Source organism: Stegostoma tigrinum, chromosome 35 (genome assembly GCF_030684315.1).
Source record: "Stegostoma tigrinum isolate sSteTig4 chromosome 35, sSteTig4.hap1, whole genome shotgun sequence".
NCBI lineage: Eukaryota > Metazoa > Chordata > Chondrichthyes > Orectolobiformes > Stegostomatidae > Stegostoma > Stegostoma tigrinum.
This window is the reverse complement of record NC_081388.1, coordinates 4887774-4915299: the sequence shown is the minus strand read 5'-3', so window position 1 is coordinate 4915299 and position 27526 is coordinate 4887774. Positions and strand designations below refer to the sequence as shown.

Here is a 27526-nt window from a genome sequence, read left to right as displayed (position 1 = left end):
CTATCCATCTCTCCCTTAAACATACTCAAAAACTTCCACAGTCCCCTGTGATTGAGAATTCCAAAGATTTACAACCCTCTTTGTATAGAAAGTTCTCCTCTAAGTGGCATTTGCCTCATTTTTAAGTTGTACCCCCGGTTCTAGATCCTCCAACTAGAGAAAGCATCTTGCTGCATCCACCCTATCGATCTCAAAGGATTTTGTAGGTTTCAATGAGATCACAGCTAATTCATCGAAATTCTCAAGAATACAGGCTCAGTTTACCCAATCTCTATTGACAGTCCTACCATCCAATAATAATCCCCACAGCAATAATGTCTTTCCAGAGATAAGGAGACCAAAATTGCCTCCAGTACACCAGGTGTGGTCTAACCAAGCTCCTATTCAACTGAAGCAAGATTCAATTATTCCTGTACTCAAATCCTCTTGCAACCACGGCCAACATCCATTAGCCTTTCTGCACCAGCATGTTATCCCTCAACAACTTCAGGAGATGAGAAGAATGAGGAGGGTCTCACCTGGAGGCGGAATATTCCTGTGCAGACCTGTATAGGAAAACTAAGCTGGCGAAGTGGACAGCAAACTGCAGCAGTACGGTGAGAATTGTGTACAAGTTGAATATGTTTGGCAGTGGACGAACCTTTGACAGGGTCTTCAGTGGCTGCAGAAAGTCAGAGTTAAGGAGCTGAAAGGCTGATAAGACGCTAGTGTACTTGAACACAGACACCACCTGATTCTCCTCCCAACTTCCACCGAAGGTCACTCATATTGTCTGGCCTTTGACTGTGAATCTGGATGGGAGTTTGCTCACTGAGCTGGAAGGTTAGTTTTCAGACATTTCGTCACCATTCGAGGTAACATCATCAGTGAGCCTCCGACGAAGCGCTGGTGTTATGTCCCGCTTTCTATTTATATGTTTAGGTTTCCTTGGGTTGGTGATGTCATTTCCTGTTCTTTTTCTCAGAGGATGGTAGATTGGCTCCAAATCAATGTGTTTGTTGATGGAGTTCCAGTTGGAATGCCATGCCTCCAGGAATTCTCGTGCATGTCTCTGTTTGGCTTGTCCTAGGATCGATGTGTTGTCCCAATCAAAGTGGTGTCCTTCCTCATCTGTATGTAAGGATACTAGTGATAGTGGGTCATGTCGTTTTGTGGCTAGTTGATGTTCAAGTATCCTGGTGGCTAGCTTTCTGCCAGTTTGTCCAATGTAGTGTTTGCCACAGTTCTTGCAAGGTATTTTGTAGATGACGTTCGTTTTGCTTGTTGTCTGTATAGGGTCTTTTAAGTTCATTAGCTGCTGTTTTAGTGTGTTGCTGGGTTTGTGGGCTACCCTGATGCCAAGGGGTCCGAGTAGTCTGGCAGTCATTTCTGAAATTTCTTTGTAGGGGAGGGTGGTTATGGTTTCTGGGCCCGTTTTGTCTGTTTGTTGCTGAGAAATCGGCAGACTGTGTTCATTGGGTATCCAATGAACACAGTCCGCCGATTTCTCAGCAACAAACCCAAACAAACAGACAAAACGGGCCCAGAAACCACAGCCACCCTCCCCTACATCAAAGGCATTTCCGAAATGACTGCCAGACTACTCGGACCCCTTGGCATCAGGGTAGCCCACAAACCCACCAACACACTAAAAGAGCAGCTGATGAACTTAAAAGACCCTATACAGACAACAAGCAAAACGAATGTCATCTACAAAATACCTTGCAAGAACTGTGACAAACACTACATTGGACAAACAGGCAGAAAGCTAGCCACCAGGATACACGAACATCAACTAGCCACAAAACGACATGACCCACTATCACTCGTATCCTTACATACAGATAAGGAAGGACACCACTTTGATTGGGACAACACATCCATCCTAGGACAAGCCAAACAGAGACACGCACGAGAATTCCTAGAAGCATGGCATTCCAACTGGAACTCCATCAACAAACATGTTGATTTGGAGCCAATCTACCATCCTCTGAGAAAAAGAACAGGAAATGACATCACCAACCCAAGGAAACCTAAACATATAAATAGAAAGCGGGACATAACACCAGCGCTTCGTCGGAGGCTCACTGATGATGTTACCTAGAATGGTGACGAAACGTCTGAAAACTAACCTTCCAGCTCAGCGAGCAAACTCACATCCAGAACCTCAACCTGAGCTACAAATCTTCTCAAAACTCGTTTGACTGTGAATGGCAGGCAAACACATCTGAAACTTTAAACGGGCAGGACACTGGATAATGTCCAAGAGGTAAGAGTATGGAGAGTTACACCCCTCAACTTGAAGTGCCATCACCTAGCCCAAAAACCCAGCAACATTGAAAGGTGAAGTATTTCCAAGTCAGGATGGTGAGTCGCTTGAAAAGTAAATTGCAGTCGGTTGTATCGGTTGTCCTTGTTTTTCTCAGTGGTAGAGATGGTGGGTTTGGAAGATACTGTCACAGGAGCCTTGATGAGTTACTGCATTGTATCTTCTAGATAATACACATGCTGCTAGTGAGTGTCAGTGGAGGAGGGCCTGAGTGTTGAAGCTGGAGGATGGGGTGTCAATCGAGCAGGCTAATGATACTAAGCCAGTGTTGCCTGAAGCCCAGGCAGTGGTGGACATTCACTACCCTGACTCACCAAGGGAGCCTAACCAATGAGACACCCAGCTTTCTCATGAAACCTGGAACCTAGCAGCAGCTACACAGAGGAGAGGAAGCAACTAATGTGGAAACAAAAATATGAACATGCCAAGTACTACACTACAGACAAGGGAACCAGAGAAGGTGGTGGAGATGGAAAGAGAGTGGGGAGGGGGGCGGCTCTGAAAAGGAGAGATGGGAAGGGGGGACCGAGAGTAGAGAGAATGGAGAGGAGGACAGGGGCAGTTAAGGGTAGGGACAGAGGGATGAAGGGAGGGTTAGGGGAGAAGAATGGGGAGGTGCAGAGCAGGAGAGAGAATTGAATCGAGATGGAATGTGTATAGGGTGTGTGAAGGTGGAAGGGGTGTGAGAAAGGGAAGAGGAGTTGGGGCTAGGACAGAGAGCCATGGGATAGAAACATTGGACAGCCACATAAGTTCAGTTAGGCATCCAAACAGGGACAGACATGGGCCAAACACACAAGGTGACAATGATAAAGCTAGTGGGGCCAGGAAGGAGATCACTAAATCGGCCCCTTAATGTGATGAGGTACAAGTGGTAAACCCTTCCTGCACACTGCGGAAAATGTCTCTCTCACAAACTCCTGTCTGACCTCGAATCTCAGGTCCAGAATCCGCTGGCCAATTGCCAGACTCCTGCATATAGCAATTCCAGTTCCCACAGTTATCTGTACAGATAACAGATATCCAGCAGATCTCACACACAGGCTGCTGAGGAATGGAGGTCTACCACTCTGATATACAGCACAGGCCAGTGGTTCTCGGAAGCTGTGGGAATTAGATGGTAGTTACAAAGTTTGATTTTCTAGTTTAGTCTAAATCACCCGCCTTATGATCTTTCTTGGTTTTCTAGCCTGTTGCAGATTTAGGTGAAACCATTCTGCTCCTGGGTCAGTTTGGGGCATTGTTGACATAAGTCAATGAGGAGGTATACTTTCCTGGATTTGCTTATTTGAATTGAAATGATTCATAATCACTCATGCTCTTTACTAAAACCAGAGGTGAAAATGTGGCACTGTTAATTACAATACAGAATTACAATTGCGACTTGTAAGTGCTCATCACAACTAACAACTGCTTAAGTTATTCTTTAAGATATGTAAGTAAATTCAGGGCTCACAAGCAACAGCCTATGCATAAAGTGATGGGTAAGATACAGATCCACAAATACTAAGTAGATACTTTACCTTGGATCTAGAGATGAAGAGAAAGCAGCCAGCTAGAAGTAACCCCTGCAGTGTGGCCTGGAAGTCGCTGAACTTAACTCCCTCTAGGTACAACACGCTCTGGCTGTAGGCAAGGATCAGTGCATTCAAGGCCAGGATCTTGAACATCTGCAGCGTGGTTACCAATGTGCAACGACCTTGTTTTATCACATAACATACTGCAGGGGTGGGAAAGGGGGAAAGAAAAGAATGCTTTTAAGTCTGCAATACGTAGTTACTCAATATTAAAAATCTTGAGTATTTGCTGAAAATAGGCAACATGCTGGTGAAACCCTTTCATCTTGCTCTCATCAGGACAGATGCAAGAATACCAAATTTCAAAGAAGCAAAGTATCCTGCATGAGAAAAGGTGCTGACTGGTTGGCAAATCAACTGTAAATGGTTGAGGCCCATGTGACTTTCTTTAGAAATCTCACCCCTTGCTCCTGGCGGGTGATGCTCCTTTGAGCACAGGTGCTCGGCTGCATATCAAGCATTACTTAACCAGAAATCCAGATAGCAAGTTTTGAGAAGATTTGTAGCTCAGGTTGAGGTTCTGGATGTGAGTTTGCTCGCTGAGCTGGAAGGTACGTTTTCAGACGTTTTGTCACCATTCTAGGTAACATCATCAGTGAGCCTCCGACGAAGCGCTGGTGTTATGTCCCGCTTTCTATTTATCTGTTTAGGTTTCCTTGGGTTGGTGATGTCATTTCCTGTTCTTTTTCTCAGGGGATGGTAGATGGGCTCCAAATCAATGTGTTTGTTGATGGAATTCCGGTTGGAATGCCATGCTTCTAGGAATTCTCGTGCGTGTCTCTGTTTGGCTTGTCCTAGGATGGATGTGCTGTCCCAATCAAAGTGGTGTCCTTCCTCATCTGTATGTAAGGATACGAGTGATAGTGGGTCATGTCGTTTTGTGGCTAGTTGATGTTCATGTATCCTGGTGGCTAGCTTTCTGCCTGTTTGTCCAATGTAGTGTTTGTCACAGTTCTTGCAAGGACACCACTTTGATTGGGACAACACATCGATCCTAGGACAAGCCAAACAGAGACACGCACGAGAATTCCTAGAAGCATGGCATTCCAACCGGAACTCCATCAACAAACACGTTGGTTTGGAGCCCATCTACCACCCTCTGAGAAAAAGAACAGGAAATGACATCACCAACCCAAGGAAACCTAAACAGATAAATAGAAAGCGGAACATAATATCAGCGCTTCGTCGGAGGCTCACTGATGTTGTTACCTAGAATGGTGACAAAATGTCTGAAAATGAACCTTACAGCTCAGCGAGCAATCTCACATCTAGAAATCCAGATGCTACACATTGGCGTAACGGTAGATATTGCAGGGGCAAATTACTGCAGATGCTGAAATCTGTACTGAAAACAAAAAATGCTGGAAGTCAGTGGGTGAGGCAGCATCCATGGCGAGAGAGTATGCTAATGTTTCAAATCTAGATAGACTCGAAACCACAGCTTGCTTCCTCTCCATGGATGCTACCTGACCCCAGTGGATAGTGCAGTTAGGTCTCCAGCCCCGAGGCTTTGAGCTGCCCAACAGCTCTCTGTAACCAATTAGCTAATGACAACCTTGCAATATCTTTCTGGCTGATTGTTCTCACATCCCAATGACATAGGTCAACTGCACTACCCCCATGAAATTGTCATGGTTCATTTTATTACCATCTTTAAGCATTTAAACATGGAACGTTTTTCCCAGCCTTACAAATATTAAATACTTCTAAAGCTAGGCTTGACAAATCTTACAGAATCAGAAAACTCTCGAACACAGGAAGGAGCCATTCACCATCTGCTCTGAAAGAAGTTCTTTCAAAGAGTTTGCCATTTCATCCAGCTCCTGGTACTGCTCTTTCCCCAAAGCCCTGCAAAACTTCTCTTACACATTTATGCATCCAATTCCTTTTTAGTATTTATCACTGAATACGCTTTTACCACCTTTTTGGGCAATGCTTTCCAGATTATAACTTGCTGTGTATAGAAGCCCACACTGGGCTAGGTGTAAATACTCACTACACATGATGGATGATAGCTTGGAAGTAAATGGTGCTGCAATGCTGGCATCCCCCAGTTTTATTACAGGCATCTGGTCCTCCTCCAAGTCTTTCAGCACCTGATTAAGACGCTCCTGTCAGGAAATAACACATGTTGGGGTGAGGGATGCATCAGAGTGAACTCCATCTGCAGCTCATTACCAAAGTCACCTTATACTTTTAGGTCAAAAACAAAGTTGCTGGAAAAGCTCAGCAGGTCTGGCAGCATCTGTGGCGGAGAAAACAGAGTTAACGTTTTAGGTCTGGTGACCTTACCTCCAGACCCGAAACGTTAGCTCTGTTTTCTCCTCCACAGATGCTGCCAGACCTGCTGAGCTTTTCCAGCAACTTTGTTTTTGGTCCTGATTTACAGCATCCGCAGTTCTTTTGGTTTTTATTTTATATTTGTGTGCCCTTAAACTGAGTGATTTTAGGAAGTCATTTTAGTGGTTAGTTAAGAGTTATTCACAATGTTTCTTAAACAGTGATATGCAGCAGTATATTCAACTGCAGCAGCATCGCAGTTGAACTTGATCCTGTTTCTCACTGATTTTGGGAGCAGGGGACGCATAATAGTTTTGAGGTATAGGGATCTTGGTTGAATGCTTTAATATTGAATAATGTCAGTGCTCCCACTTGCACTCCCACCAAAACCCTCACTGCACCTTTAAACTCCACGTGCAGCCTGTTCCCTAAACAATCCATATACCTCACTCAGCAAGTTCCAGCAAAACACTCATCCACACCTTCAAAATCCTCACATTTGACATCAGGTCCTCTTTTGCTATCTCCAACTCAGCTCAAGCACTGCTCTTTCCCTGTGTCCTGTATTAAAGGCCTGACTAATGGCACCCCATGCTCCTATGTCAAAATCTACTGCCTTTGCTCTACAGTAAAGCTGCTGTGATATTTTCTTCCAATCTCACATCCCAAGCTGCAGCAGCATCTCTCTGGCTTGTGCACCACCTATTCTACACTCACTCCCAAAGTCTACTTGTGTTAAATCAACTACTAGGCACTGCTGATTGGCTGTTATACAGTGACATGAGGGAACAAAAATGCAAGCAGGATATATTATAAACCCCCCGGGCCTTTTCTCTCACCCCCCTACCTCAGCTTTCCCCTTCCCCTCTCCAACATTCTCACCTTCCCCTACTTCAAAATCGTGGATCTTCTTTGCAGCATGCAGATTAGGGCCTTTGTCTATGATGTGATAATGTAACAGGTCTGGAATTGTGCATTTCCATGAGTGCATCTACAGGTTCAGGGTGTCAGCTGACGCTATCTATAAATAAATTCCATTCAACTCTGCAGGAGGTCTGCACTCATTGGTTCTCTGATGCAATGATTTAAAATCAGAGTTCCAAAAAGACTGACCTCGTTAATTATTAAACCTCTACACATAAACAGACCAAAACACATTTGCCGTTACCAAATGCAGCCTCTCAAACATTACATATTATACATGAAGAAGTCACGCACCTTTCATCGCGGAAACTGACCAGTAACGAAGGTCAACTGGAGGTTAAGTACAGGAGCAACATAATAAGCTAACTCATGACATTATTCCTCGCCTACTAGGACATCACTAGAATGTTTATGCAGTTTGATCCAGATGTGTTCAGTGTACCAGAATGCAAGTTCTATGTTTACATCGGTGCAAAGTATCCAGTGATATCTAGAAACCCAGGTGTCAGCCTGTTAACTCTCACCTTTCACTCTCCCAGCTCTTGGGGCCCTGCTAGCCAATGAAAGCTTAAAAAAGCATGCACAAGCTTCATAGGTGAGGGAGGCAATCAGAACCAAACAATACCTGATGGGGACCAGACCTGGGGAGCTGTCAATCCTGGGCTACCTCTGCACAACAGATAAGAGCTGGTTTCTGAACAGCATGGCAAGTGCCTGCAAACTGTGGGGACCAACCTTGGGAGTGGAAATCTAGTTATGAACAGTAGAGGACCCAGGTCTTCTGGCAAAGTATTTGGCTTGATCGCCTCCCTCATCTATGAGGCATGTGCAAACTTTTTGTTTAAAAACTTTCATGGGATGTGGATGTCTCTGGCAAGGCCAGCATTTGTTGCTTATCTCTACCTTCCCTTGATGTGAATGGCTAGGTTAGATGATAAGAGTGTACCACATCATGTCAATAAGGGACGCACAGTTGGGATTTCAACTGCAGAGGCATCGCAGCCAAGCCCAGTCCTATTTCTCACTTTCTGATTGGAGGAGGATGGCACATCAACAACAAATCCTGGTGAGAGGATCCTGGGTGGTTTTATTTTTTCTTTCCTGTTCATGAAGAACAATTGCAGTGCTCACGTGAACATGTTAACTTGAGCAGACAATGGGAACTGGACTTGTCGCTCAGTAATTCAATCTAGTGCAACCTCTGGGAGGCAATTAAAATTTGAGTTTTATTTATAATTGATATACTTTAAGTTTTAAGTAAAATAACTTTAAACAAAACAATTTACATATCACAATATTAACATGTTGGGTACAAGACCAAGCGAACCGGTCAAGATCATCCTGTAAGTATTGGAGTATTACTTACCCTTTGTACAGCGAGCTGTTCCTCTCGCTGTGACATAACCCGATGCCTTGCACCCCGAGCTGTTGTTTTCACATTGCTGCTTGTATTGAAAGTGAAAGGTTTCCCATCGTTCATCCCATCTTTTGGCCTCCTCCTCTTGTCTGGTATCCGTTCAGGAGCATTTGCCAGCAAAGCTACTCCTGAAACAACAGGATACTTGCTGAAGCAGGAGGCACACTGAGTGTCCTCCGACACTTCCGCCATTTACAATCCGACCCCACCACCCAAGACATTTTTCCATCCCCTCCCCTGTCTGCTTTCCGGAGAGACCACTCTCTCCGTGACTCCCTTGTTCGCTCCACACTGCCCTCCAACCCCACCACACCCGGCACCTTCCCCTGCAACCGCAGGAAATGCTACACTTGTCCCCACACCTCCTCCCTCACCCCCATCCCAGGCCCCAAGATGACATTCCACATTAAGCAGAGGTTCACCTGCACATCTGCCAATGTGGTATACTGCATCCACTGTACCCGGTGCAGCTTCCTCTACATTGGGGAAACCAAGCGGAGGCTTGGGGACCGCTTTGCAGAACACCTCCGCTCAGTTCGCAACAAACAACTGCACCTCCCAGTCGCAAACCATTTCCACTCCCCCTCCCATTCTCTTGATGACATGTCCATCATGGGCCTCCTGCACTGCCACAATGATGCCGCCCGAAGGTTGCAGGAACAGCAACTCATATTCCGCCTGGGAACCCTGCAGCCATATGGTATCAATGTGGACTTCACCAGTTTCAAAATCTCCCCTTCCCCCACTGCATCCCTAAACCAACCCAGTTCATCCCCTCCCCCCACTGCACCACACAACCAGCCCAGCTCTTCCCCCCCACCCACTGCATCCCAAAACCAGTCCAACCTGTCTCTGCCTCCCTAACCGGTTCTTCCTCTCACCCATCCCTTCATCCCACCCCAAGCCGCACCCCCAGCTACCTACTAACCTCATCCCACCTCCTTGACCTGTCCGTCTTCCCTGGACTGACCTATCCCCTCCCTACCTCCCCACCTACACCCTCTCCACCTATCTTCTTTACTCTCCATCTTCGGTCCGCCTCCCCCTCTCTCCCTATTTATTCCAGTTCCCTCCCCCCATCCCCCTCTCTGATGAAGGGTCTAGGCCCGAAACGTCAGCTTTTGTGCTCCTGAGATGCTGCTTGGCCTGCTGTGTTCATCCAGCCTCACATTTTATTATCTTGGAATCTCCAGCATCTGCAGTTCCCATTATCTCTGGCACACTGAGTGTGTTGGCCTCAAACTGTCCAGACCAGGTTGAGTATTTCCAAAATCCATGTCAGGTGCAGTGTCCTGAATATTCCACAGTTGATATCTGCTCTCTTTGCAGTAGCAAGTTCTGCTTTCAAGACTTAGACCACCCACTCACCAATTTACACTGGAGCCTTTCCACCTCCCAATCCCAGCTTGAGCAAGGATACAGAGACAAAGTCCGGAGGTAAATTGACTGGGGTAATTCCGGAGCAGACTCTCTTTCTCATAATGAACTGAAGACACACCCCTTAAGGTGTGCTTTTGATTCAGTTCCTCATCCTCAACCTGTGAGTGAAGGCTGAGGACCTGAGTGAGGCTTTGAATGAATACTTCTCATCTGTAATCACAGAGCAAAAGTACATTGTAGCCAGGGACTTCAGTCAAGATGGTGCTTTTATCTGGCATAAAAGTGTATAAATCACCAGGGCCTGATGAGATGTTTTGCAAGCTGCTTTGGGAGGCAAGACAGGAGATTGCTGGAGCCCTGGCAGAGATATTTAATACTTCACTGGCAGCAGATGAAGTGCCAGATGACTGGAGGATAGTAGATGTTGTTCCTTTGTCCAAGAAGGGCAGCAGGGTTAGGCCAGGTAATTACAGACCAGTTAGTCTGATGGCAGAGGTAGGGAAATTACTGGAAACAATTCTGAGGGACAGGATTAATCAATACTTGGAAAGACAGGCATTGATCAGGGATAATCATTGTGGATTTGTTGGGGGGTGATCCTGTCTGACTGATTTAGTTGAGCTTTTTTGATAAGGTGACTGAAAGATATTGATGATGGTGGTGCAGTTGATCAGTAAGTTAAATAGTAAGACCTTTGACAAGATCCCCCATGGAAGGCTGGTCCAAAAAGTAAGAGCCCATCTGATTCAAGGCAAGTCAGCAAACTGGATTCAAAATTGGGTTGCAAACAGGCTGCAAAGGGTGATGATGGAAGGCTGATTTTGTGATCAGAAGCCTGTGACCTGGTGTACCACAGGGCTAGATGTTGGGACACTGTTGGTTGTCATGTACATTAATGACATAGACATGAATGTAGAAGGTTTAATTAGAAAGTTTGCTGATGACCTGAAAATTAGGATGTTGTTGATAGTGAGGAGGATGGTCTCAGACGACAGTCTGATACTGATAGCTGGTGAACTAGACACAGCGATGGCAAATGGAATTTCATCCTGATAATGCATTCTGAGATTCCAATAAGGGACAGGTTTACACAATGAATGGTAAATACCTTGGGAGTATTGAGGAACAAAGGGACTCTGATGTACAAGTTCATAGATCCCTGGAGGTACAGCTTGAGTAGACAGGGGAGTGAAGGCGGCATACGGAATGCTTGGCTTTGTTAACTGGGGTGTGGAATATAGGAACAAGGAAGTCTTGTTACAACTTCATAAAACATTGATCAGTCCACATATGGAACACTGTATGTAGTTCTGGTTGCCACACTATCAGAAGGCTTTGATCGCACTGGGGATGGTGCAGAATAGATTCACTGGATGATGCCTGGGATGGAAAGTCTCAGTCATGAGGAGAGACTTGATGGGCTGGGTATGTTACCTTTAGAGCAGAGGAGGCTGAAGGGGATCTGATTGAGGTATACAAAATTACCAGAGGCATGCACAGTGTAGATAGTCAGAATCTCTTTCCTGCGGTAGGCATATCTAAGACCAAAGGGCATTGATTTAGGGTAAGGATTAAATGGTTTTACCCGGAGGATGGTAGAAATATAGAACGCACTGCCTGGGAGGATGATAGAGGTATACTTTCATAACATTTAAGAATCATCTGGACAAGCACTTAAAATGTCAGGACATAGGAGGCTATGGGGCAAGTGTAGGTAAATGGGATCTGTGCAGATTTGTTTGTTGGCAGGCATAAACATGGTGAGCTGCAGCCCAACAGTGTCCACACACTACACATATACACACGCGCGCGCGCCACTGCCGCCACCACCCCCATCCCGACAGCGTCTTTGCATACACCCATCGTCTTGACAGCATCTGCACATGCCCCCATCACCCCTCAGCCCGACAGCATCCACACACACACACAGTCCCAAGTGTTCGAAGACCACTCCCTAATACCCTGATAATCAGCCACTGAGAGGTCTAGCAGTGTTCAAAGTCCCTTCGTCAGCCTTGACTTTGTTTACTCCCACCCTCCCCACACAAAGTGTTCGCACCCTCAAACCCTGCCCAAGTTTACCCCTGTTCCCCGTTTCCCAAATGTGTTCAAACACCCTGTCTTATGCTCAGAAGTGTTCGGCTCCCTCCTGGTGTTCAATCCCCCTCCCACACTGTGCAGTGTTCACCCTCTCCATTACCCCACCAAAGTTCACCCCTTGTCACCCACCCCAGAGTGTTTATTCCACCTCTTCAACCCAGCGAAAGCCTTCGCCACTCTTTCCCTCATGCCCAGACAATGTTTAGTCATCCTTGCCCAAAAGAAGTGCTTAATTCCCTTCCTAATTTTTTGGCAACTTTGATTCTTCCAACGTTGGCCAAGTAGCAGCCACAGATCTGAAATGTTAAGACAGTTGCAGATGTGACATAGTCTGATTAGTCAGATAAAAGGTGAATATTGATCAGCGGCGGAGGGTGGGTTAACGTTGTTCGGACAGTGCTAGGGGAAGGTGCAAGTGGAAAAGGGAGCAAATCAGATAGCGATTATCATTGCTGGGGTGCTGCAATGATCTGACACTCCAGCTGATTTCCTCAAGAATTACACCAGTTTTATACCTGCTATAAAAACCTCCAAGCCAATCCGTGTAAAAACTGGGGCAAGTACAGGACAAATAGATTCGGCCTGTCCGATCCCATTGGATCAGAGTAACAGAACAACGTAAGCAGGGTAAAACTGGCAACTGCAAGGTTGTATGTACCACAGACATGTACATGTTGGAACTTTTTCAGTGTCCCAAAGTAAATCTGTGAGGCAGGTCAGCTTCAGAGGCTTCTCCTCATTTCAAAAGATTTTGGTTACATTCATGGCTCAAAGGTTTTGTCTCTTCCACAAACGGAAATAGAGGGAAGATATTGGAACAAATATCTAGAAAAAAATGATAGGCTCAACACTCTGCATGTCACATTATTGTACAGCATGAGGACACAAAGCTAAGGCTTTAGAGGTCTGCAGGGTGGGTTCTATGTACTTAAATATAATGTATGTTGGAATTTGAATAAGTGGTAGAAATTTTCTGCATGTGTAAAGAGGCTTAATGATAAGTTATGTCTTTCTGTGGTCACTAATGACTTACTTTAAAAATACAGGAGAGAAAGGTAGTACTTGGAGGCTAATAGAGATTTTTTTACAATAAGAGAATAAATTGTGATGGGCCTTCAACTTCAAAAATAAATTTAAAAATTCTTGAATTTATTTTTGGGTGAGAGGGAACACCTAAGCTTGAAGAACGCATTTTTGGTTTGCACAGTTCTACCGAAATTTTGCTGAGAAATAGTTGTTCCTAAAGCAGAGCAATAGCTTAAAACATTTTAAGACAGATTACGTTAGTGTAAGGAGTTCAGTTTAAAGCTCCTAACCAGAAGAAGGGGTTACTTGAAGCAAAGAACGTCAATGATGATTCACGGAAGATACTATCAGATCCTCAAGACATGAAATTGAAACCATAGTTAAGTTAAGCCCTGTAGATGTGATAGAGAAGGGAATTGTCTCTGGTCTATGAGTACTGCAAAGCAGTGCTGTTGGGATTAAAATCCTATTAGATGGAAATAGACTTGATTATTCTATTTTATCTTTATTTCTTTTGAGTAATTAACTTCTGTTTTATTATTAAAACCAAATCTGCAGCATTACGGGCTTGTCTTTCACCAAAAGACCACATTATTAAATTCAAATTAGAAAAACATGATCTACAAAGATAGCAAAGTGTGGAGCCGGAGGAACACAGCAGGCCAGGCAGCATTGGAGGAACGGGAAAGCTGACGTTTCGTATCAGGACCCTTTTTCAGAAATTCGGAGGGGGAGGGGGGCTCAGAAATAAATAGTAAAAGAAGGGGTGGGGCTGGGGAAGGTAGGTGGGATGGTGATAGGTGAGTGAATGTAGGTAGTGGTCAGGATTAGTCAGTGAAGTGGGAGTGGTGAATAGGTAGGAGAGAAATAGACAGATTGTGTCAGGTCAAGGAGGAGGGGGTGAGAGGGAGGGTTTGTCATGGGACGAGGCCAGGGGGTGGGGAGATTTTGAAACTGGTAAAATTCACATTTAGGCCATCCAGCTGTAGGCTTCCGAGGCAGTGAAGCTCCTCCAGTTTGTGGGTGGCATCATTGTGACACTGGAGGTGGCCCAGGATGGGCATGTCACCCAGGGAGTGGGAGGGGGCAGTTAAAATATTTTGCAATGGAAAGGTGGTGTTGTTTGTCACGTACAGAGCGCAGATGTTCTACAAAACTGTCTCAGAGTCTCCATTGGGTCTCACTGATGCAGAGGCCACATCGAGTGCAGCGGATACAGTATACCAAGTTGATGGATGTGTAGGTGAACCCATGACTGATGTGGAAGGTTTGTTTAATGCCTTGAATGGAGGCAAGGGGGCAGGTGTAGCACTTTCCGTATTTGCAGAGAAAGGTGTCAGGTGTGGTGGGGTTACGTGGGGTTCTATCAAGCCAGGTTTCAGTCTAGGATCTGACTGCCCATTAATAACAGTATAAAATGACATTCAAAACCTTGTAAATGGGGCAGAGAAGGGCTAGAGGACTGAACAAATAAGGTCACATTCATGAGTTTAGGATTAGATTGGAGAATTTGAACTTTGTCACTTGCATATGCAAATGTCAGAAAGCCTGAGGTACATGTGGCAAACAAAACACCTCAAGATGTTTTCATTCATTCAGGGGATCACTTGGCTGTTCCGAGGTGACCTTGAGAAGGTGAACTGCCGCCTTGAACAGTCATAATCCACGTGCTGTAAGTTGACCTATAATGCTGTTAGGGAGGGAATTTCAGGATTTTAACCCAGTGACAATAAAGGAATGGCAATATATTTCCAAGTCAGGATGGTGAGTGACTTTGAAGGAACTTGCTAGTGGGAGTGTACCTATGTGCTGCCCTTATCCTTCAAGATAGTGGTGGTCATGGACTTGGAAAGCACTAAGGAGTCTTGGGGAATTCTACAGTGCCTCTTATAGAGGCAACACACTGCTGCTACTGTGCATCAGTGGTGGAGGGAGTGAATGTTTGTGCAGATGTGGTGCCAACCAAGCGCCATGTTTGTTCCTGGATTATGTCAAACTTCTTCAGTATGGTTGGCTGCACTTATTCAGACAAATGGGGAGGACTCCATCACACTCTTCACTTGTTTTCTGTAAATGGTGGTCTGGCTTTGGGGAGTCAGGAGGTGTGTTACTCACTTCAGGAGCCCTGGCTTCTGATCTGCTCTTGCAGCCACAGTTTTTTACATGGCTAGTCCAGTGAATTTCTGGTCAATGGTAATCCCCCAAGCTGTTTGGAGATTCAGTGATGATAATGCCAGTCAATGTGAAAGGGTAATTGTTATATTCTTTTGTGTTGAAAATGGTCATTGCCTGGCATTTGTGTGGTGTAAATGTCACTTGCCGCTTATCAGCCCAAACCAAGATATAGTCTATGTCTTGCTGCTTTTGGACATGGACTGCTTCAAGTTAAACCATGACTGCACACAAATACAAATCCCACAAGCTGAGAAAAAGGGCAAGATGTTAGGAAGCCTTTCAGACAAATTGTATTTGCTTCCTCTGGAATTTGGATGGGAAGGGATAATGTAGGTGGAATTATAGGTTGCCTTTGGAAGGATGAGCTTAGTGGAAGAAATAGTGTCTTCCAGCTAACTACTGTGGCATTTGTCTTAGCAAAGAGACAAATGCCTCCAAAGTCATGGTAAAAGAGGACATATTTAGATGGGGTTGGGGGTAGCAAATGACAATGAGGAGGTTTGAGAGTGGCTCGCTATATTTAAAGTTGATGAGCCACCCGGGCCAAACCAGGTGCAACCAAAGATTGAATGAAGCAAGGGCAGAAGATGTATCTAACATTCCTCTTTAAAAACACAGGACTAAATTATAACTTTATTGTTACATTAATCAATCTGTTCAGGTATGTTATTACATCCTTCCAGGGCAAGTGTGATTTGAAACTGAACCTATGGCCCAGAGGTAAGGAATCCTCTTGTGGCACAGTGTTAGTGTTCTTACCTCTGGGCCAAGAGGCTTGGGAAAAAGTCCTACCTGATCCAGAGGTGTGTAATAAAATCTCTGAACAGGCTGATTAGAAAAACAGAGACACTACTACTGCACCAAAAAAAAACCATTATCTATGTTCAGAAAATACATATGGAGAAATATTTGCCAACTGGCAGATTGGTGATGAGGCAGAGTATATGCACGTAACGTGATTGGCAAACTAAAGCAATGAGAACTTGAAGAAAGTTCTTCTTTACGCTGTGACTGCGTATGATCTGGAATGCATCATATGATGATAATACATCATGAGGCTGTCAAAATAAGGTTTTGATAAACATGAGGGAAAATAATTTGCAGGGCTAGAGAGAAAGGGCAGGCAAGTGGAATCAGGGAACAAGTGTGGAATCTTAGCTCACAATTTAGCTGGTCATAAGGTTCTATTGAGCGAGATCATACTTTTGAATTCAGTTTCATAGTTCAACGGTAATTGTTGGATTGAATGCCGAAACTAGGAACATCAGTGATGTTTGAATCGAACAGCTAAAACTCTCATGTCTTTCACATGCTCTGGCCTGCATATTAACACCTTTAATACTTACCAACATCGGCGTGTTTTAAGGCTCCAACGTCATTCGTCCCATCACCACACATCAAAGTGGTGTAGCCCAAGCTCTTGAAACTGGTAATTACAAACTCCTGCAAACAGATGATGGCAGCATTCAGTCACATCTCATAAAACAAATCTAAACAGGCAGGTAAATAGAACAAGTATAGTAGCAGAAAGAAACTATGAGAAATATTTCCACATACTTGATTGGATTTATTGCTATTACATGCACCGTTCAATGAAAAGTATTGTTTTGCATGCTCTACAAGCAGATTGTACCACACAAAGTGCAATATTATGCAGGGAACTAATCACAAATTACAACTGAAGTTAGGTCAATACATGCTTTTAAAGCGCAACTGAATTATTAAAGCTATTCACGGGGTAGAGGATTAAAGTAACTCACAATGAAAGAAAAGGCCATGTTGAATGGCCTCAATGCACCACCGACTATTCCGTTTGTAATTATTATCCTGAGCAGAGTGGCTGCCCTGGTCAGTAGGTCAAAGTGCTCATCTCCTAAACTGGACAGTCCAGTTCACTCCATCAGCCCTGACTTTGCTCTCTGTCCACTCAATTTTTTAAATTTTCATTATGTTCTGACCACTGCTTACATCTGGGTTCCCCAGACTTAAGTTTAAGACCTTTAAGCTCCTGCATTTCTATCATGCTATGAACACGCAGGATCCATCATCACCACGTTACTTTCAGTTGCCTAGGTGCCACGATTGAGAATTTCATGCCTCCAGCCCAACACTTCCTGCTGTTCTTCCTTTTGGGTGTTCCTTAAAACTAACCATTTGGCTGCTCAAATATCTCCTTACATGGCATTGTGTCGAATTTTTCAGTAAAACTCCAAAGAAACACCTAGGGATTGATTTATTCTATTAAAGGCATTATGAGCAAGCAATGTAATCATAATAAAATCTAACCTTTTGTTTGGGTGCAACCCGGGCAAACACGTGGACATGAGGGATCAGCTTCATCAGGAAGGGCTGGTCCACTGCATTTAAATAATTGAGCCCTTCGCCTGTCATACACAGGTCATAGTGTTCAGTCAGGTCACTTATGGCTGATGGAATCACAGGACAGGTAACTTTTCCATCAATGGACACCCATAACCATGAAGCATCTGAAGAGATGAGCACACAATACTTCATTAGACTTTATGAACATGAGACAGTTCTCCGTACGCTCCTTTACACAATGATGCTCGCTAGGATTGGTGTTAACCCTTAACTTTTAATGCCACAATAAGTCTTCTCCAAGAGTTCATAAGTAACTTCAAAAGTCATACAACAGCACATAAAATGATGATATCGCACCATACCTTCTACCTACAGCCCCAAGTAAAAGGTACATCCTGATCCATTTTAAAAGTTTCCACTCAGCTAAACATAAAAGCATAGAACCAGTCTAAATAACTGTCTTATAAAGTAAACTTTTGGCTGTTCAGATTGGTTTGTAATATGAGGGAGCATGTAGATAGGCGATTGTTCCTGTATTGGGATCAATACAAGCTTAGGGATTAACAGTCCTTATTTTAAAAGTCTTTAGGTTTAGTTTAATAGTTATTCCAGTTCTGATGAGAAGGTCATTGTCCTGAAACATTAACCCATAGAGACCTGACCTGCTGAGTGTTAGTTGTGTTTATCATGGCCGAGATCAGTGACCTACTAGGAGGTATAGCAAGAATTTTATTGTACTGAATAACTTGAGCAGGGTAACGGCTAAAGGCAAATAAGTCGGTTCACTCCACTGCACTTGCTATACGTTCACTAAACATGGACACACACACTTCTGTTAGTGATCAGCAAAACTGGATACTTCTCTCTGCGCCTTTTAAACCTAAGGTAGGTACATCAGGCCACAAGTATTAGGTTAGGAGGGGGTTTTACCTTCAGTTTTTGGCGCTTGGAGGACAAGTGTGTGTTCCTTTTGAATGAAGTGAAGCTCTCGAGCTACATGGCAGGCTGTGAGGGGGTTGTCACCGGTGATCATTACTACCTGCAGAGAGATTGCGAAACAAGAGATCAGCAGGAAAAATGGACACGGACAGAAAGTGGGCAAAGCACAGACACAATGAAGGGAGAAGTAAAGCGATCTTAAGCAGAGAGAGAAAATATATTTAAGGAAGAGGAAAGAGAGCGAGTAAAAGCGAGTGTGAGTGGTTGAACCATACAAAATGCACCAGGGGAGCAGAACAAAATGCAGAATACAGCATTAGAGAGAGATAAGAATTAACATTTGAGAGGTCTGTTCAAAAGTCTGATAACAGTGGGCAAGAAGCTGTTCTCTAATCTGTTTGTGCGTGTATTCAAACTTTTACATCTGCCCCATGGAAGAGGGTGGAAGACAGCATAACCAAGGTGGGAGGGGTCTTTGATTATGTTGGTTGCCTTCCCAAGGGAATGGGAAGTATAGATAGAGTCAACTGATGGAAGGCTGGTTTGCATAATGAACAGGGCTGTACCCTCAACACTTTGTAGTTTCTTGCGGCCTTGGGATAAGCAGTTGCCCTATCATGCTGTAGAAAACATCCTATCTGGATGACTATTATTCTCTAAAAGTTACAGAGCATATACTCTAATTGGGAAGCTTAATTACCTGATGTGATGCATTCTGGATCTCTTTGATGACCGCTTTTGAATCAGTCTTGAGGGGACAAGAAACCACGATGAAGCCAGCAAATTTCAGGTCTGACTCCAATTGCTCACGGGTTATTGCTCGGACCTAGGAGGGGAGAAAAGGAAGAAATTTGACAGTTCTGCTAGTAAGGAGAAAAACAAACCTTGTCTGCAAAAGTAACAAGACTTCACTTCTGACATGAATAACGCAATCACTGGAAAAGATCTGAACTACACAGTCCACAAAACCATCAAGAAATGTTACACCCTGTTAAACACAAAAATCTCTGAATGCTGAACAATAGCACAATAAGTAACTGCTATCAATTAGGTTAACTGAAATATTTGTGTATTAGAACAATCACAGTAGACTAAACCCACAAATTATCAAGAGATAGTAGGAACTGCCAATGCTGGAGAATCTGAGATAACAAGGTGTAGAGCTAGATAAACACAGCAGGCCAAGCAGCATCAGAGGAGCAGGAAAGTGGACATTTTGGGTCTGGACCCTTCTTCAGAAATGGGAGAGGGGAAGGGGATTCTAAAATAAAGAAAGAGAGACAGAAAGGCAGACGGAAGATGGGTAAAGGAGCAGATAGGTGGAGTGGAGATGGACATGTCAAGGAGGTGGGGATGGAGCCAGTAAAAGGTGAGTGTAGATGGGTTTTGGTCAGTAAGATGAAGATGGACACTCAAGGAGGCGGTGATGAGGCTGGTCGGTAGGTGGTGGGGGTTGGGTGTTGAGGTGGGAGGAGTGGATACACATTGGGAACAGCGGCCTTCCCTTTCCGTCTTCTCTTGGCTGACCAACCCCCATCCTAACTCCCCACCTACTCTCACCTTTACTGGCTCCATCCCTGCCTCCTTGAACTGTCTGTCTCCTCTCCACCAACTGCTCCTTTATCCATCTTCCATCCCTCCCCCCCATTTATTTCAGAATCCCCATTGCCTTCCCCTTCCCTATTTCTGAAGAAGGGTCCAGACCCAAAATGTCAGCTTTCCTGCTCCTCTAATGCTGCTTGGCATGCTGTGTTCATTCACCTTGTTACGACAAATTATCAACTTTTTTTATTCATTTATAGGATGTGGGGATCACCAACAAGGCCAGCATTTGTTGCCCATTCCTAACTGCTCTTGAAACAAACCCTTGAGAGTTAACAGTTAACCATGTTGCCATGTACCTGGAGTCACATGCAGTGTGGGATCAGTGCTGGCTCCTTATTACTTGTGATATTCATAAATGACGTGGTTGACAATGTGGAAGGAATGATAAATAAATTTGCAGATGACACAAAGTTTGGGCGATTGACAGTGAGGAAGAAGGTCTTAGGTTACAGGAAGATGGATTGGTCAGATGGGCAGATCAGTGACAGATGGAAATGAACTCTGATAAAAATGTATGGAGAGGCACTGTGGAAAAACGAACCGGATAAGGGAGTACTCAATGAAGGGCAGGAAGCTCAAAGGAACAGAGGGATCTTGGAGTACTTGTCCATAGATCTCTGAAGGTGGCAGGACAGGTCAATAGGGACAGTTATCCTTATCAGTTGTGACACAGATTATAAGAGCAGAGAGGTCATGTTGGAGCTGTACAAAACTTTGGTTAGGTGATAGCTCGAGTACTGTGTACAGTTCTGGTCACCACACCATAGGATGGATGTGATTGCATCGGAGAGGATGAAAAAGGACAAATATTCCTTAGGATAGAGATTTTAGTTATGAAGAGAGGCTGGATAAGCTCAGGTTTTTTTTCTTTTGGAACAAAAGAAGTTGGGAGGTGTCCTGATAGAGATGTATAACACCATGGGGGCTTGGACAGGGTGGATAGAAAGCAGCTGCTCACCTTAGTTGAAGGGTCAACAACAAGGGGTGGGGACATTAAATTTAAAGTGAAAGGCAGGAGGTTTAGTGGAGAAGTGAGGAAAAGATTTTTCTCCCAGCTAGCGGTGGTTGTCTGGAATGGACTGCCTGGGAGGGTAGTTGAAATGGGAAATCTCTCAATCTTTACAAAGTACTTGAATGAGCTCTTGAAGTGTCATAAAAATTAAAGGCTACGGGTCTAGTGCAGGTATAGGTATATATTTGGCTGTTCTGACTTTTTGGGTCTCAGTTGCTCTCTGCACTGTGTGGTTCTATACAGATCAGGCTAGGCTGAGGACAGCAGATTTCCATCCAGAACCCGATAGGTTGCTACAACATTCAATGATCGTTACCATTTCTGCACTCGCTTTCTAATAAAAGATTTATTAGTTGAACTTAAATTTCATGAGCTACTATGGTGCAATTTGAATCCACGTCATAAGCCACTAATCTGGGACTCTGCATTACTAAATCTGGTAACATTACCACTTTGCCACCTTCTCCCCTAAAAATAGGATGTAATAAGATGGCCCCCAGGGTCATAGTCTCTCAGCTGGAGAATCTGTAAATTCTACACCATGTTTTGGCAAGGACTGATGTCCCATTTTAATCAAGACCAAATGATCTCCTGAAGCATTGCACCAAAAACACCACCCTGACTTGAAACTGTTTTGTCCTTCACCAAGGCTGGAATTCTCCTGCTAATGACACTGTTAGGATACCTACACCCCAAGGGCCACAGCAGATCAAGAAAGGTCACTGCAACTTTCTCCAGGGTGATCAGGGATTGGCAATCAGTGCAGGTCTAGCCAACAATGTCACATCCCATGAAACAGAAAGAAAATAGTTGGAAGTCAGATCATGTTTGATTAATACAAATGAGTTTTTTTTTGAAGAATCTCTCTGGATGCATGGAGAGTCCTATAGCATGGATACAGACCCTTCAGTCCAACTCACCCATCAAGAAAGAATTTGACAAGGTACTACCAAAAAGGCTGGTTACTAAACTAGAGGCTGGTGGAACAGGAGGGCTAGTGTCAACTTAGATGCAATGCTAGTTTAAGGATGGAAAATAACAAGTCATGGTAAATTTACATCAGAGGATTGTAGATAATGGTGTTCCTTGAGGGTAGAACATTTTTTTCTTTGAGTGAGGATGATGCCAATTGACTGAAACAGTACACAGATATTCTAGCAGAATAGGCAAACAAATGACAAATGGATTTTGATACAGAAAGATAACGGGTGCTGCATTTTGGTGCAAGGATTAGGCAGACACAATAGATTTGTGCCATTTAGTCTATCAAGAGTTACAGGAAGAGGGGTCCTGGGCATGATGGGTCTTGATTAATGAAGGGGCAGGACATACTGAGGCAGTAGCTACCAAAATATATGAAATCCCGAGCTTTGTACACAAAATATTGCACAGAAAAGCATAATGATGAAGCTTTTGAAAACTCTGGCTAAGCAACAACTATAATATTACATCCAGTTCTAACCATGACGCTTTAGAAGAATGTGAGGCCTTCTGAGATGGTGCAGAGCAGGTTTACCAGAATGACTCGAGATGAGGGGTTTTGGCTACATGTGAGTTTGAAACTGGGATTGTTCTCCTGCGTCAAATGATAACAGGTTTAAATAAAGTTCACAAAGAAAAGCTATTCCTATCAGCTGACAGTACAGAGACTAAAAAAAGACATGGGCAAGACAGCACAGAGAAAACGATCTTTGGAAAGTAATGATGATGACACTGTCTCTGTTCCATTCCCTTAGGCAGTCACTAACAGTCGATGACAGGCACTTGCAGAGAATAAACTTGCAGAAAATATCACAATGGGACAGACTTGACTGCTCTGGACAGCCTGTTCTGCTATACTGAAATTACTCCATGGTAATATTGCAACCTACAGTTACACTGCATAGTCCAGAATGGCCACCTGCACAGATGGAGATTCACCTTGCTGGTGTAAAAGCCAAGATTAAAACCTGAAGGCATATTTTTACCTGCTGATGAGTAAGGTGTCCCATCTCCTTGTATCCCAAGGCTAATACTCGTGCTCCCTCTCTTGACATCGCAGTGTGGACATCATCATAGTGGCTGGGACATTCAAAGAACTAGAAAACAATCACACACAGTATACAACATACAAAACCAAACTAATGGTGGAGTCAGTTGCAAGGTTCCAGAAGCACCATGGCAGTAAATGGTCACGTGCCAACTCCCTCACATGGTGCAATGCTAATCATGGCCAAAAGGCCGAGGACATTGCCAATGAGTGGAAGAGACATCTTCCTCACAGGGAAGGACAGAAATATCAAGCAAAGACAGCCATCCTGAGCTGCTCTCTCTGGACAGATTTGCAGAACTGCACCAGTCTTTATCCATATTTGAAAGTTGTCACTGAATCTCCCTCCACATCCTGTCAGATAGCACACTGCCGATCACAACAATTTTCTGTTTATAATCTTTTCAGCCTACCCCTCTATTTTTCACATTTCCCTTAAACTGCACATCCTGCCACTTAAACAGCAGCAACAGGGCCTTAGAATTAGCTGCTGCAGTGGGCTGAGAGAAGATCTTGGAAAAGAATTAAGGCTTTGCTTTTTTTAAAATTTTCTTTACTCTTTCATGGGATGTGGGCATGACTATTTGGCCCAGCATTTATTGCTCATCCCTAAATGCTCTTGATATGGCTGGCTTGTTGGGTTATTAAACTATTAGACTTTTAAACGACTCTTGGACAGGCATATGGATGCTAGTACAATGTAGGGTATGCAGAGTAGATTGATCTTAGTAGGATAATAGGTCGGCACAACATCGTTGGCTGAAGGGCCTGTACTGTTCTATGTTCTACTTCAGGAGCATTAAATGTCAACCACACTGCTGTGGGTCAGGAGTCATATACAGGTCAGATCTGGTAAGGATAGCAGTTTTCCTTCTCTAAAAGACATTAGTGAACTTGATGGGTTTTTACAACAATGTTAGTCATCATGGTCACCATTACTGAGACTAGCTGGTCATTCCAGAGTTATGAATTAAATTTAAATTCACCTGTTGCTGTAGCAGGACTTGAATCCACATCCCCAAAACTTTAGCCCGAACTTCTGATTTACCACACAAATGACATTACCACTGTGTAAACCTCTGTGTAATACAGCAAATAAAGGACTTTTCTGCATATACATTAACCATTTAGATAAAGAAACCTAATCATCTCCCCTAGCTCCTGATGCATTCCTTCATATTCAGATTATGCTCTATGCCTGAGCAGGCTCCTTACCATGCTGCGTAGTGTCTCAGGAGCTCCCTTCACAGCACTGATATACTGGAGATCTGTGGAGCCCATCATTTCGTAAGAGCCGAGGACTGACATGCGTTTCAGCGCACTGGCAAAATGAAAGCGCTGGTGTATCTTCAGACCTTGTGTCTTGATACTTTTGGGGAAAACCTTCTCATCTGAGGAATGAAGATCAACAATGAGGCAAAGAACTTTTTTTTTTAAGTATGTTCTACTGAATGTTAACTTTCTTGAACAACAGACAATGAGAAAACATGAATATTTAAAATTGACTTATCAAATCAACACTGCCTCTGAGGAAATATGTTTATATTGCTGTACATTTGAAGCAGTAACTGGGGCGCTCAGAGCATTAAGAATAAACTGTAAACAAAGAAACTACCTTAGAAGGCATATAGGCCCCTCAACTATCAAGATTTTGGCATATTCGCTTAAGTATCCTTTGAGGAATTGTGACAGACATGCCTCATGCCTAGATTTCCAACAGCCCGCTAGAATCAGGGGTTCTAACATGGCTCTAATTCCAGAGTTCAAAAACAGGAGATAAAGTTAGATCTTGATAATTGCCCTCAGGGTAACCAGCCTGAGGTCACTAACAGGCAAAGTGTTCGGTGGAATCATTAAGGATGCGCTACATAATTACTTGGGTCGAAGCAGCCTCGCAGAGTGGCCCAACATGGCTTTGACAAATTGACTGAAGAAATCATTAAGTTCAAGCATGGCAATAACCTGCCATACACTGCCATCTGGGCACTCAAAACAGCTTGTGATACAGTGCCACGCAATGGTTTACTCCAGCACAGCTATTAGCAATGTGGCTGAAAAACCATAGGCAGAAAAAGTGTTTTATCAATGGACTTAGATCTGCTCAGATACCACTTACCAAAGGAGATTGGTGTCAGGACCTTCAGTATTTACCACTTTCATTAATGATCTAAATGTAAATGTTAGGGCAATAATTCATGAGTTTGCTAATGATAGGACAAAGTTAGGTTTTAGAGCATGTTTAAGTACTATCCATGCAACTAATGTGTGCTGGGGCATTAGATTTGTGTTTGGTGAATGATGTTGAACTTAGAAAAGTGCAGCGATATATTTGTGAGTTGATCAAATGCAAAGCACAAAAAGGACCAGAATTTGAGTCAATGGAGAAAGGAGGAGATCTAGGTGTTCCAATGCATCACTCTCTAAAGGTTCATGATCAATGCATTGAAGCTATAACTAAAACAAATAGGGTTCTTAGACAACTCACTATAAAACAATGCATACCATTTGTTTTCTTGTACGAGACCTCGGTTGGGGGTCTCAGAATACTGTGTCCAATTTAGGTGTCCTCATATGCTGCTGATACTGAGGCTCTGGAAAGGGTGCAGAGGAGGGCCACAAGATTAATTCCCAATCTCAAGCACTTCAGTTACCCAGACGAGCTCAAATAGCCAGATTATTATAACAAGGGGGACATGGTTGATGATTATAAAATAATAAAGGGTTTAACTTATGCCCCTATCAATTATTTCAACTGAACAGGTCAGGAACAACCAGAGGTCCCACTTATAGATTCCCCATATCCCTTCAAGGGAGAGTTGAACCAGTTTCTTATCGGATGTAGATCAGCTTCTGTTAGATGGATGTATCCTGTAACATAACTCAATGTGATAGTAGTAATTTTTATTGTCTAAGGAGGGTGCTTGCAAGTGTATGTATTCATTCATTGATTTAGGGTTTTTAACTTCTCATGATATCTGGTAGACTGGGGAGAGCATGTATTAGAAGAGGCAATATAATGTGTGCAATTCTAAAGAGAAAAGAGAATTCAAGTGAAAAGCAAGAATTAAAAAAAACAGAATGGAGTGTGCAAGAGCTAAGCATTAAAAGGAATTTTCAGAGGATGACTGTATGCACAAGTCTTGATATCTTCCACATTGTTACAGTCACCACTGCTTCTTTGCATCCTTTCTTCACTAGAACGGGGGCTTAACCCTTGAAATTAAATGGTTTGATTCATCGATATACATTGCTATCCTGCAATGCCCTTTAAAACAGCTGCAGCTAACAGCCTCAATTCCAGATGTCAAAGCACCATCAATGAAACAATTCAAACATACATGAAATACATGGAAAGCATGCAATTTCTGCACCTATTATGTATTGGTAGTTGCTGCCAGTTAATATAGAATGGGCCTTTCCTGATAACACCATGTTAATAGAAGTACAAAACATCCTATTCACCTTTTGTGAGGGTCCAGTCAACTGCGGTTAGCATCGCCTTCTCAAGAGGATCGCCAACCAATGTCCCATCATCCATCTGTACTAGCGAATGACACGTTGCCACCACCCGATGTGTTTGCAGGGGAATCTCTGACACTGGGATCAATTCTTTCCCATCCCTGCAACACGAGGAGATCTTATGGAAGATTCATCATCGCTCTAAATGCAGCATTTTGAGAAATATTTTGCCTACAGAATTTCTAATCCAGAATTTTAACAGCTTTTTCTTGGCATTTTTAAAAATAAATCCCATATCCAAATGGAGTTATAATTACTTAATTAAACGTTTAAATCACTCATCAACCAGGAACATTCAGTGTGTCTCCATACTGGAGCTCCTGAGCTCAAATGCTCACTCTTCTCCACAGGTGTATTTTTATTTTAAGATTGTCACTTTGTTGTTTTCAAATTTGAGTGGAGCAGCTTGTATTGAGCAATGCTGCTTTCCTGGTAAACAATTCCCTCACTTGGATACAGAGATCTTCCAGGAATGCAAGACTAGCACAGTCAGAGCCTTGTTGAAGAGATTCTAGAGAACCTAGTACATGCGTGTGATGCATTCTGGTTTTGCTCAGAACTACATTAAAGCAGCTGTGAAGGCTGCAATAAATAGCGATGCAAGGCCACAACTGCATTTCCCATTGTGTAATCTAACCTACAAGTACGAATTAATGGCATGCGGGTTTTATCAATTCTGTTTGCAGTGGAAAGAAAAATAACTGTTTTAATTTAGTGCCTTCCACTGTTACAAAGTGCTTTATGGTTAAAAGTTATGGTTATGGTTTATGATTTAAAAAATGAGCACTGTTATAATTTATGTAACATGGTAGCTGATTAGTGCACAGTGAGGTCCAACAAACAGCAATGCAATAATGGTCAGGTAATCTATTACTGGAGCTTTGATTGAAGGTTAAATATTGATTATAGCGCT

General features: G+C 43.5%; 1 protein-coding gene across 1 annotated transcript in view; it reads right to left on the bottom strand.

Moving 5' to 3' along the window:
* The window catches only part of atp13a1 (ATPase 13A1), a 102492-nt gene that overhangs the window by 8039 nt on the left and 66927 nt on the right, over nt 1-27526 (bottom strand). The window contains exons 13-23 of the mRNA XM_059639921.1: nt 26557-26714; nt 24310-24485; nt 23033-23143; nt 19149-19274; nt 18440-18548; nt 17474-17673; nt 16534-16630; nt 8456-8634; nt 5882-5996; nt 3832-4028; nt 519-661 (exon numbers count right to left, since the gene is read on the bottom strand). Of these exons, the coding sequence (XP_059495904.1) occupies nt 519-661; nt 3832-4028; nt 5882-5996; nt 8456-8634; nt 16534-16630; nt 17474-17673; nt 18440-18548; nt 19149-19274; nt 23033-23143; nt 24310-24485; nt 26557-26714 (1611 nt within the window). The remainder of the gene's footprint in view (nt 1-518; nt 662-3831; nt 4029-5881; nt 5997-8455; nt 8635-16533; nt 16631-17473; nt 17674-18439; nt 18549-19148; nt 19275-23032; nt 23144-24309; nt 24486-26556; nt 26715-27526) is intronic.